This window comes from Chiroxiphia lanceolata, chromosome 4 (genome assembly GCF_009829145.1).
Source record: "Chiroxiphia lanceolata isolate bChiLan1 chromosome 4, bChiLan1.pri, whole genome shotgun sequence".
NCBI classification, from domain to species: Eukaryota; Metazoa; Chordata; class Aves; order Passeriformes; family Pipridae; genus Chiroxiphia; species Chiroxiphia lanceolata.
Genome location: NC_045640.1, coordinates 27,778,887 through 27,791,342, shown reverse-complemented (window position 1 = coordinate 27,791,342; position 12,456 = coordinate 27,778,887). Strand labels below are relative to the sequence as shown.

The 12,456-nt window shown below is 43.7% G+C and overlaps 1 protein-coding gene and 1 long non-coding RNA gene across 9 annotated transcripts in view; one reads left to right on the top strand and one right to left on the bottom strand.

The window, feature by feature from the left end:
* Positions 1–5,318, bottom strand: part of DCUN1D4 (defective in cullin neddylation 1 domain containing 4) — a 41,604-nt gene extending 36,286 nt beyond the window's left edge. For 2 of the 8 annotated variants that reach the window (XM_032686833.1, XM_032686826.1), the window contains exon 1: positions 5,257–5,318. Coding sequence is in view for 2 of the 8 variants with exons in the window: in XM_032686824.1 (XP_032542715.1) it covers positions 4,998–5,022 (25 nt within the window). In the remaining 6 variants the exon portion in view is untranslated. Of the gene's footprint in view, positions 1–4,738; positions 4,779–4,997; positions 5,130–5,256 lie in introns of those variants that run through there. The other 6 variants (XM_032686824.1, XM_032686825.1, XM_032686828.1 and 3 more) reach the window with 5 other exon arrangements.
* On the top strand, positions 4,892–6,012 carry LOC116786323. The gene is made up of 2 exons (XR_004356879.1): positions 4,892–5,402; positions 5,548–6,012. It is a non-coding gene; the product is annotated as an uncharacterized LOC116786323 (long non-coding RNA).
* The last annotated feature ends 6,444 nt before the right edge of the window (positions 6,013–12,456 follow it).

Below are 12,456 nucleotides of genomic sequence, written 5' to 3'. Positions count from 1 at the left end.
CATGGAATTTAAATCTTGCATGCAGTTTGCCATTAACACTTAATGTTAAGTGTTAAACGCTGGGTTAGTCAAATAGTCATAATTATATACACTTTAAAAGTAAAAAGAAAACAGCTTAAAAATAACTTTTAAACTTATAGATTAATGTCTAAACTATGGACCTGAAAGTTACCAGGAGGTGAAAGAAACAACAGCTAACCAGGCTTGCTTTCATAACAAACTAGAGAAAAAACATCCTATACTCTCTCAATGAAAAAACAAAAAAACCCCACATAAATGCTATAGATAAATACAGTAGTCTGTTCAGGAGTCTGCTTACAGAATTATCCAAAGAGCAAGACAATTTATATTGATTAATTAATCAAATAATCAATTTAGGAGTTCAGGTCTGAAACCTATATTTGGTGAAAGCCTTCAACACTTATGTTCAGGAAGCAAAATTTCTGTATTCATTACTAAATCCAGAAAGCAAAGGAAAAATGTATGTCAGTCCTATTTACACAAAAACAACACAATACACCTAAAAACTGAGAATCCCAGACTGCAGTACAGAGAAGACAGGAGCTGACTGCAATCCTGTCAAAGACAGGATTAAGAATCCATTTCCAATGTGTCTGTAGCTGTATCTGTGCAGGCAGGGACACCCTACAGCAGAGGCAGCCTGCAAAAGAGACCTCCTGGCCCATGATGTGCCAGCAAGCATTCAGGTAAGGGGAGGAAGAGAAGAAAAGGCTTGAAAAGTAGGGTCTCCCATGATTTAGTGTCCCTTAAAGGGCATGATTCAGAAAGTAAGGGAAACAGAAGTGAATTCCAGCTTGGAAAGTAAGTACATCCAATTAAATGGGACAATCTAACCTATCTTGAAGAGCAACAGGACCTAGCCATTAAAGCTAAACACATGATGCTACAGGATGTTCCTCCTGCCCACGTGCACTCAGAGCTGCACCAATCTCAGAGCTACTGCTGACACCAGTGGTATCCAAATCCACAGCTGCAAATTTGTGTACATTTTTCCAACACCTAAATGCCTAATCCCAAAGCCTAAAATGTTCTGAAACAAAACACAGAGTGACTTAAGCTAATAAAGAAAAAAAAACAAAACAACTCTACAGAAAACCCAACCCAAGCAACAAAATGTGGCTGAAATTACTAAACACACTAAAAATCACTTATTTTACGGTAAACACTCACACTCAACTCTAACATTTGGTATTGCCACATAGAATGACTTACTCACTGCAACAAAATATTTTAAGATCTCTGCATGCTACATATATAGGAAAAAAAGCATAATTCTTTTTTCCTCATAGAAACAAATCCTTATTCTACCAAAGTATTTTTAAAGTACCTATTCTGAAGGTTTGTTTGCAAATAGAGCTACCGTAGTTTAGAGTTCATTGAGAGAATTTTAGAGTAATTTAAGCAGTGCAAAAGTTGTGTAACTGTCAGTTTAGTTTGAATACATTTCCATTTACCTTAAATCGACCGAACAAATAAGAGCCAGGCTAACAATCCTATACTAACACATAGTTTAAAGTACCCTGCATTTCATGGGGAGGTTAGGGTTTGCTTTGTAGGGGATGGTTTTGGTTGGGTGTTTTGTTCTATACAGCAAAGACCTAACACAAAGTGTATTTCTGGTGCAAAAGATCCGCTTCTGTTGACGAAAAGTGGTCATCCAGTCTAACTCCTACTCCACCACCAGATTAATTCAAAAAAGTCAGTGAGCTTGTTTTGCATCACTGGCTGCCTGAGAGTTGTTTGAGAGCACTGCTCCTAACTTCATGCCAGATGTCATCTCACATCCTGCAAAGGCCATAAAGCTAATAAAAACTTTGTATCTTGTGCTCCAGCTAATTCAGCAGAAACACAACCCAGTCAAGCATGCACTACAAGGGTATCCCAGCACCATGCAGATCTGGTACACATCACGGTGGATCTGCAACAGCCTAGAAACAGCTATGCCAGTCAAAACCATTATTGCTCCAGCTGCTTGCTTCTTTCTGCCAAAAGTTCCTGACCCCACAGCTCTGCCAGCAGCACAGGCCAGGGGCACATTTCCTAACTCACTTCAGGCAAAGAAAAAAAAAAAAAATCAACCCTGTCAGTTTAGACAACTTAAGTAAAACTGGCAAGAGCTAACCCAGGTACATCTCACCAAGTGGACTAGAGAGGGCTCCTACAGTCCACTTTACCAGCAGACAAGGGAAGCGGTAATCAACAGCTAATGGGCAGTAATAAGCAGCTGCAGCCCATGGAGTCCCACAGCCTATGCAGCCACACATCTGCATGAAGTGTGTCACACCAGTCAATTCCCCAGGGGCAAGCTAAAGCCTTACAGCTCTAACTATATATATATATATATATGTATGTATGTATGTATGTATGTATGTATATACACATACATATATATACACATACATATATATACTGAACAAACTGGTAGTTGCTTCTATGTCTTTATGAGTCAAAAGTAAAAATTCTGTTTAACCTCAGACCTATGATTTTAAATAAAACAAATTAACTGGACAGTATGACAAAAATACTGGCACATTTAAATTAATGGTTCTGCTTCAAGCCCTTGTTAGCAGTTTTACTTATTGTAGAAGAAATAACCACACTATTAGATGCTCTAATACTTAAACTGGATACAAGAGTTGAACACCTTCCCTGGATGTACTGTACTTTCCCATGCTATGCTTTTTGGCAAGCACTCGACAGAAAAATTAAGCAAGTTTTCTTCTTCTGCTTGAAGACACAACCAAAACTAGGAAATAATGCTTTGAAATAGCCCAAAGTCTTTGTTTTCAGTATCTGCAAAACGAGTGGGGGAGAAGGGGAAGTAAAGAATATGCAGAATTAATAATTCACTTACATTCAGCACAAAAATTACTTGGACTAAAATAAATTTAAATGAAGTGCTGCAATTACACAAATGAGATCTTACCCCAATACAACAGAATAAAGAGAAGCAGTAAGAAGACTGTTTACCTGCCTGACTCAACTTACTGCATGACCTTGTACAGACAAGACATTTCCAATTACAGTTATTGCAGCTGCAAAAACTTCTAAGCAAACACTTTCAATGGGGAAAACTGAAAGTCGATGTATCTCATATAATGTGAAAGGTGTGTATTCAGTTTCAGAAAGTAAAACTGACACTGAGCAAAAATGTATTGAGGGAGTTTATATCACAAGAACATATAAGAATCTAAGAAGGATCAAAAAGGTGGCTCAAAATAAATGTTCAGTCAAGATCCAGCTTCTGTACAGATATGCTATGAACACTCCTTGCTTCAAGCATTTAAATCAGTGAGGAAAAAAAACAACCACTATGATGCTACAGACAACGAAGTCAGCTAATCTAGGAAAACATTCCTATTTAAAATAACACATGCACAAGCTCATGAACTGCCAAAAAAAAAGTACTGAGATGTAAGATTCAATCATTCCAAGGCACATTTTTAATGAGAAGCCAATAACAGCTGAAGGCTGAGAAACAGTACTGAAGATAAGTTAAAATTAAAAAACTTTCAAAATCACTACATAGTATTAACATCCTACATGAGGGAGCACTGGAATATTTGCAACTATACCTTATATGTGTATAATGAGGACCTCCATTTTTTTTTTGGACAGGACACATGACAAAAAACACTGAGCAGAAGGCATTTTCTAGAATCATTATCCTTCCATTTCCAACATGAGGCAGTTATTTGTGCCTTAATGGCAGACTTAACCATCAACATATCACGATCTCCAAATATAAAGCTAAAATAAACCAGAACCACTGAAGAAATGTATATAACCTTACGAGTTAGAGGCTATAGCCAGGCTGCCCAGCCAATCTCATTTTGAGAGACATGGGAGGATTCAAGAAAATCCTTATGCAGCATTTCTTTCCATAATTGCTTTCAAGACTTTGTCCAAAAGTCAGGCCATCACTCATTAACATATGATCAAAGCTTCAGTTTTCATTATCTTCACGAGCAAGTTCTACGGTAATAAAGCATCTCAGAGCTGCAACTCCGTGCAGAGCCGAGAACGCGTCCCTGGGAGATTTCACAGGAGCATGGTTGTGCCGGGACAGCTTTGCGCTGGGGATGCCAATCCCGTCTCTCTGGCGGACAGGCAGGAAGCCTATTCCCGAACCCCGGTCACCCCACAACCACACAGGTGTGCCAGGCAGCACGCGGTCCCGGGGCTCTGAGCGCAGCACCAGAAGCACCGCTGCGGACACAAAGCCCAAGCTCCGCTCCTCTCCTCTCCTCTCCGCTCCGCTCCGCTCCCCCGCGGCCGCGCCGCCCGCGCCCCCCGCTCTCCCCGCGGGGCGGGAGGGGCAGCTCCGGTCGGGGGGGCCGCGCGGCACGGAAGAGCGGGCGCCGCCGCACAGCCCGCCGGGAGTTGTAGTCCGCTCCCCGCCTCCCGCCGCGCGGGGCCGCGGCGCAGGGACTCCAACTCCCGCCATGCGCCGCGGCCCCGTCCCCGCAGAGCGCGGCTCTCCCGCACCGGCCCGGCGCGACCTGCGGCATTCACCCCTGCCCGCCTCCCCCGCAGACGCAGCTCCACGGCCCGAGTACGCCCTCCCAGCGGCAGTCCCGGCTCCCTCGCAGCCCGCCACGAGGGCCGGCCGCGGCCTCACCCCCTCGCCAGGCGGGTCGGGCAAACTGCGTCACACCCTCCGAGCGACCACAGCCCTCCCCGGTGCGGCTCCCCCCACCCGTCCCCGCCCCCGCACGGTCAGCCCCCGCTCCCCGGGGGTTGCGCCGAGGGCCGCCCTGCGGGGCCCCCGCAGCCAGGCGTACACACACCGCCCCCTCCGCGCCGGCCCCGCACCCGCGGGCCCGAGCCCTCCCCCGGCACCGGGAGCCCCGGCGGCGCGTTCGGCCGAATCTCGCGGGTCAGGGGCAACAGCAGCCGCCCCCCGCCGGGTGGTTTTTCTGGCCGTGCGGGCGGCGCGGGTTGCGGGCGGCGGGCGCAGCTCCGGCGCTACTCACTGACAGCGGCGGCATCCGAGTGCATTTTCGAGCGGCGCTGCACACGCTGCCGGCCCGGCCCGGCTCCGCTCCTGCCCCGCTCCCGATCCAGAGCCTGGGACGGACGCCGCCGCCCCGCCCCCCGCCCGCTCCCATTGGTCCGCGTTGCCGGGAGAGGCCGCACATCCCGCCCTCCTATTGGACCAGGTTCCTGCCACTCTCCCCGGGCCCGCTGCGCACCGCCCTCCCTCCCTCCCATTGGGCTCCAGGCTGCGCTCACCCCGCCTCCCTCCGCTGTGATTGGGCGCTGCCGCTGCCAGTTTTTCCCGGTCTTTAAAGCGCGTGCAAAGTGCACCACTTTGTGTCACCCGCGGCTCTGATTGGCTGCAGGGGCCAAGGGCCGCGCCCACGCCCTGACACGATTGGGTGAGAGGGTCAGGGGGCGGGCCCGGGACGGGAGGGCCGGGCCGGGCTGGGCGGCTGCTCTGGCTGCTGATGCGGCCGCGGGATGCGCTCAGCACCCGCTGGCTTAGAGGCATTTCCTGATTTCTCCCATCTCACTCTTCCTAAGGAGAAAAAATGGCAGGCTGCCGACAGCAGCCGAACGCACATAAGCGTCACACTGCTTGAGCAGCAGCGGGATGAGCGGTGGGGAGACCTGCGGCCAAAAGCCGCTCCGTGTGGGACGATGGGACTGGCTCACTGCCCCGAGGTGCTGTTCCCGGTCCTACGAATCTAGCGCATGGAGCCACCCTCCTTTCCCCGCTCCTCGCACAAGGATCTCGCCGCTACGGAGCCGGAGGAGGAATATAGAAAGACGCCCTGCAGGTCATTCCTGCTTAGCATGCGAGCTCAGCATCCTGCGTCTTTTCAGGGATAAACGCCGTCCCTGGCACTCGCTGAGAAGAGACTGCTGGAGCAGCATCTGTGCACGGTGGAGGATTATTAAGGCAGAACTTAGCCATGAAAGAAAAAAAAAAAACAAACCTTTCCTCTAAGAGGTTAAGTTAAAATAAAATCAAGGACTACAAAACTGCAGTAGTGTCAGGTTTAAGGTAATTGGCCCTTTGGAGCAGTGCATTAGCATGCAGTCCTGAGTTTAGTGATCACAGGCCTTTTTGTTTGTTGGGGGAGGGGGGGTGTTGGGTTTGTGTTGTTTTGGTTTTTTTTTTATGAGCTTTGTCTTATTCAGTGAACCAGTCAGAATGAACAAGTGCAGACAATTTATTTTGGTGAGCCACATCTTATGTTTTCAACTGTCTGTTTTACAGAGAAGAGAATGGAGTCCATAAGGAAATGAATCTTCTCTTTGAAAGCTATATACTAAAAACCACATCAGAGCAATAAAAGACACCCTTATCTGAAGTTCTTATTTGTTCACTAACTCCTTAAAATGATTTCTGTAGAACTTCCTGCCTGTATCTCAATTATTTTCCAACTTGCACCATCTTTTCTTTATCTTAACAATTTTACACTACCACCTCTACAAAAATAATAAAGCAGTGGGAACAAGGTTTCACTTCTTGGGTAGTTCTAACATCCCACATGCCAGACATTCACATCTATGCATGTCATCCCAAGATCTTATACCCAATAGGGGCACCACTGAGTTGCAATTCATCTGATCTAATTCTGGATTCAGAGCAACAATCCCTTTAGGGATGTCTGTTTGTTCCCATTGACCATAAAAAAGCACATAGGCTGCTAGTTCAGAATAAAAAATATTCAAAAAGAAATCTTCTTCCATGCCTTACATAGTTGTAAATTGATACAGATCTGAAGAAAAGTGGTACAGAAAAACCCTATTTGGTTGTATCTAAAGGCAGAAAGGTTTGTATTTTTTCACCCATTTATTTTAGTCTAAAATGAAAAATACTACTTGGTTTTAAAGATATTTCCTTAGACTATAGCTTCTGTAACAACTTTTATTCTTAAATGTAAGGCAATTGGGTTTGCCAAGCAAAAATTCAATATATTTTTGAATACTTCAATACAGAAGTATAAACTCTGATTCTTAAAAATTAGATCTGCAAAGAAATCCATAGGGAAACACAAAAGAGAATTTGTTTTCTGCTTCTGCCTGCTACAGGGGATATATACTTCAGCAGAAAAGGTTGCCCTGTGAGAACAAGGCCCATTTCAACATGCACCTTCATTCCAACCTCAAAAAGGTATAAATAATCCCCTTTGTTACCACTAGTTGTAAACCACTATGCAGATCTCCAGGCTGGCAGATGTTACAAAATCAGGCTGTATTTTCTTTCTGAAGCCTGAGTTTCCATTATGCAGAAATACTTCATTTTACAGAGAGCAGATCAATCAAGTCATGGCTGATCAAGCATTTTATTGGGTTGCTTGGCAAGGTTCTGGTACAGCAGGGTCTCCAGGAGTGGCTTCTGTGAGAAGCTGCCAGGAGCTTCCCCCATGCTCAACAGAGCCAGTGCCAGCCATCTCCAGGATGGACCTGCCACTGGCCAAGACTGAGCCCATCAGCAATGGTAGTAATGCCTCTGGGATAACGTATTTAAGAAGGAAAAAAAAAAGAGTCACTGCATGGAAGTAATTACTATCAGAGAAGAGAGTAGTGATAATTTGCGAGAGGAACAGCTCTGCAGACACCAAGACAAGGGTAGAAGGAGGGGGAGGAGGTGCTTCAGGCACTGGAGCTAAGATTCCCCTGCAGCCCGTGGTGTAGGCCATGGTGAGGCAACTATGCCCCTTGCAGCCCACAGAGGACCACCGGGGTGCAGAGATCCACCTGCAGCCTGTGTAGGAGATCCATGCCAGAGTAGGTGGATGCATCCAAAGGAGGCCGTCACACCATGAGAAATCTGTGCTGGAACAAGGTCCTGGCAGAGACCTGTGGACTCATGGAGAGAGGAGCCCACACTACAGCAGGTTTGCTGGCAGGACTTGTGACCCCATGGGGGACCCACACAGGAGCACCTCATTACTGAAGGACTGCACCCCGTGGAAGGCACCCACAGTCATGCAACTTGTGAAGAATTGTAGCCCGTGGGATGAACTCACACTGGAGAATTTCATGGAGGACTGTCTTCTCTGGGAAGGAGCCCACGTTGGAGCAGGGAAAGGACTCCTTTGTCTGAGGAGGAAGCAGCAGCAGAAACATGCAATGGAGTAACCTCCGCTCCCTGAGCTGCTGGGCGGGAGGAGGTAGAGAATCAGGAACAAAGCCCGGGAAGAAGGCAGGGGTAGAGGAAGGTGCTTTTATGGTTTGTTTTATTTCTCATTATCCTGCTCTGATTTTGGTTGGTAATAAATTCAACTAATTTCCCCAAGTCAAGTCTGTCTTGCTCATGACAGTAATTGGTGAGTGATCTCTCCCTGTTCTTATCTCAACCCACAAGCCTCTTGTTATATTTTTTCTCCCCTTTCCAGTTGCAGAGGGGAGTGACAGAGCATGTTTAGTGGGTACCTGGCATCCAGCCAGGGTGGAACTACCACATGGACAGTTTAAGCAGTTCCAGCATCAGCATCTTAATCCTAGCCCTCCTGGCATTCTTTCTTTTGTGACAGTGCAACCACTTGTACAGCTAGATACCAAGAGCAAGACTGTCCCCAGTGCCCCCAAAAAGCAAAAAATCCCAGAACAAGACAAGAAAACGCTGAACTCTTTTTTTGGTTTTGTCCATTTTTTTGTTTTCCCAGTCAGCTAAATATCCTGATCTGGCTTACCACACATATGTGCATGCGCTTCCATCAATACACAGGAGAGGAATAACAAACCACGAAGTGGAAAGTGGCAGTAAATGCCAGTTTACACACTGCTAGATCAAACTTAAAACTTCAACTTTTTTTTTTTTTTTTTGAGAGGACTGTCACTGTTCACTTTTTTATGTTTGCATTGCTTTTTTAAATTGATAGCTAAAATGGAAACCACAATTCAAAAAACCCCACAAAACTACTGTAGACTGTGAAAAATACTGGCTAACAAGAGAAAGAGGAACCATTTACTTAGTTTTATCTTCTTCACTATCAGAAACATAATGTAGAAGCATCTTTGAGAGTTTCCAAAAGGAAACTCTTTTCCCCTATTTCCAAAGGACATCAGACTCCAAAAGGCTAAAGCCACTGCATTTCTCAAATATCTTTGTTCATCTTGATTGCTTTGCTTAGAAACAAACTTGAATGTTAATTTTAGGCACCAGAATGACAAGTCATCATGTGTTTTCAAAGTCAGAGGGGAAAGAGAATCGTATTGAAAATAAACACATTACCAAAGAAGAATCTGCTGAACATTAAGAAAGCAGATAATGCAGTAACAAAACACAGTACAGGGTATTGTAAGAAAATAAACAAATTGTCTACAAGAAGCCCAACAATCACAGTCCTAAATCATTTGTGGATATGAAAAAGTAACTGATACCCAAGTCAACACAAACAGCTTTAAGTAATGCTTCTGAAAAGATTTTTCACCCTCAGAGTTTCAATAAACACCTAAATTTGAGTTATTCCTGCATGGTCTCAGCAGAACAGTACTAACCAGGGAAAAAAGAGGACCTCAAGTGGCAGAAGGTGGCAGCTGCAGATTATTTGAACTGCTTTTCAAACCACTATTCACTAAACAGTTCAGATCATTTTAATCGCAGTGTCCCATGGACTCATACTATGCTCCTCGTTGAAGTGAAAAGGTCTGTTCTCTTACACTTGCTCCTCAAACATACTACTCTGGCCCCAAATGTTCTTTTGTAACACCCTGCAAACAAATGTCATTTTACGTAGATGAGGAAAAAAACATTTTAGGGCTGTCGATGGCTGATATTTAAAACCCTACATTTGATTTATAGGGTCTTTTTCAACTTCAGTTTGAAACTTTAACTTGTCTTCATTCATCATTAGGCAACTCTAAACAGCCAGGCTTAAGACAACAGCTTAGAATTTCGGCATGAACTCTAGAGATGCATCAGAACAACCAGCACCTCTCTCTGAGCCACAAAGCTTCCTCACAGTTAGCAGAGGACTCTGAACATTTGCAGTGTTCTGTTTCTTGGAGACAGGTGGGAACTGGTTACCTGCACACTTAAGATGCAACAACTTGTTTCAGTAACATAACTCCTGTTCAAAACCAAAGGGTGTGTCCAACTTTCTCCCAGCTTGTAGCTGTGACACTGTTTTTGAAAATGGGAAATAACAATTTCAGGTATTTCTTAGCCCAAGAGGTTTGAAATGCAGCTCCCAGACTTCGGAGTGCTCTGTGGCAACACCAAAGCCACTGCTCCTCAAAGTAAGCTTACAATACACATAGAAATGCCTGAGTAGGAATATATATATATATATATATATATATATATATATATATATATATATATATATATATACACCCTAAAGCAGGAATATATATATATGTAAGAGAAAACTTGAGTCTTCACCCTGCTGAAGAATACAGTACAATTATTCTCAGAAGTTACTCTTACACATGTTACCTAGAGTCCTTCCTTTTTATTCTGAGATACACACTGGTAGGCTCCTGATGTACTGCTGTCTCTTCCTGTGCATTCCTAGAAACTTAATTGACCTGCACAGAATGTCAGAGGATAAGATTAGGAGTACCTATTGCTTATACATATTATAAGTCAGATATATGTAATCTAGTCCTTTTACCACCAGAAAAAGTTCAAACTTATAGAAAATAATGTCTATTTCTACATTTGATCTTTTCATGCTATCTCTGAATGCATAAAGATATCCACAAAGTTTTTCTTTTGTAACATACTATCTTACGAAAGCTGAGATGAACAGAGTATGATTAGCAAACAGGAAGATTAGTAACACACCCCTGCAGCACAACCTGTTCTAGCACATTTCTTTCATAGTTTGAAACATAGTGATTGTTCATTAGAGACACACTGCACATTTTTCTAAACCAGTCAGATAACACATATTAGGTCAGCGTGCAGATTTATGGACAAATAAAGTTTAGTTTTAGCTTACCAATTCTAATCACAGTAAGAGAAGCAGTATACAAACAGCTTGTGGTCATAGTTTTTCTTAGTCATTCTGGTAAAATAATGCAAATGTCAACAAATGCTTGCTACTAATTATATTTGCCTATAGTTTCTCGATATTAAGCAACACAGGGTATGGATACACCAACATTAAATTGCACAAGTGACTCAGAAGAAGAGAAGAAGAGAATATTCAAAGTTTAGATTTTGTCACTATCCACATGAACCTTTCAAATGGGGTAAACATTCTAAATCCTGTGAAAATCCATCCAAGTATTCTCATAGACTTTAAAGATTACACACAGAGATGACATATAATCTGATCTGTTATGCAAGTCATGCTTTGCTATATGACTTCTTGAAAAATAATTATTCTATATTTTAATTGTTAAAAAAATAAGGGGGTTTCAATCTTTTTATATATATGAGTATAATTTCTTGCATTTCACATTAATAAACTGCTCACATTACAAGGTATTCGCACAGTTAGCCTGTGGAGAATGTTAAGTAACGTGGCAAGATAATGTTATGTTTTCTACAGGCCATGAAAAGACAAAACTGTGGCTGGATGTGTGTCAGAGCCAGCATGAGAGCATTCTGCAAAGAAGTGAGGATACTCAGAGCCACTGTGCAATGTTGGTGCCAGCGTCAGCTGCTGTTGCAGGCTGGGAGGAGGGAGAGACAAGGGCTACTGGTGTTTGCAGAAGAGAACTGCTGAAAGTGCAAGAAAGTCACTCCCATCACTCCAAAACCTAATTTATCCTGTCCTACTGGAAAGTCACAGAGAGAACAAGTTCAGAGGGCTTGTAAAGACAAACATAGCAGCTGTAGGTGAGAAATTAGTTCAATAATGGCTGGTTATATCATCACAGATGATGAATACATAACCACTGCAACTTTTAAATGCCTTCCAAATATTCTCTGTCCACAAAGATCAGTGAACAGTTTTAGAAACACAGTCCTAAAAACAAGGGAGTGAAATGATAGGTGACCAGAATAAAGCGACAAGGTTGGTGGTGACAGCAATTACCTGACTCCACAGACCAAAAAACCCTAGGTAAAAGCACATCCTGTACTTGCTTAAATGGAGAAACAATAAAATTGAGTATGCTGAAGCTGTTCTCAAAAGAACATGGTGAAGAATTAGAGGGAGAAAAAAATCCACCCACTTTCCTGCAACATATCCTATTCCTTTCAGTTGCAGAATGCTTAGGTATTACTGGAAAGACACACAGCACTAAATACCAAAATCACAAATGTGTTTTTCAAGTTGAGTAGGTCACTTAAACAAATCACCCAACATGTTTCTCACAAACAGGAAAGTTTCTTTGGACAACATTGAAGATGTCCTCATATTGTTTAAGGGAAGCTCTGCACATATACTGAAGGATCAGGAGTCAAATGTAAAAGATATTGTGAAGAGACACTGAAAAGACACAACGCTTCACATTATCTTACATGTGCATTAAATAATAGGGAATTCACTGCCTAGGTCAAAAAAGTCCCACTTCTAT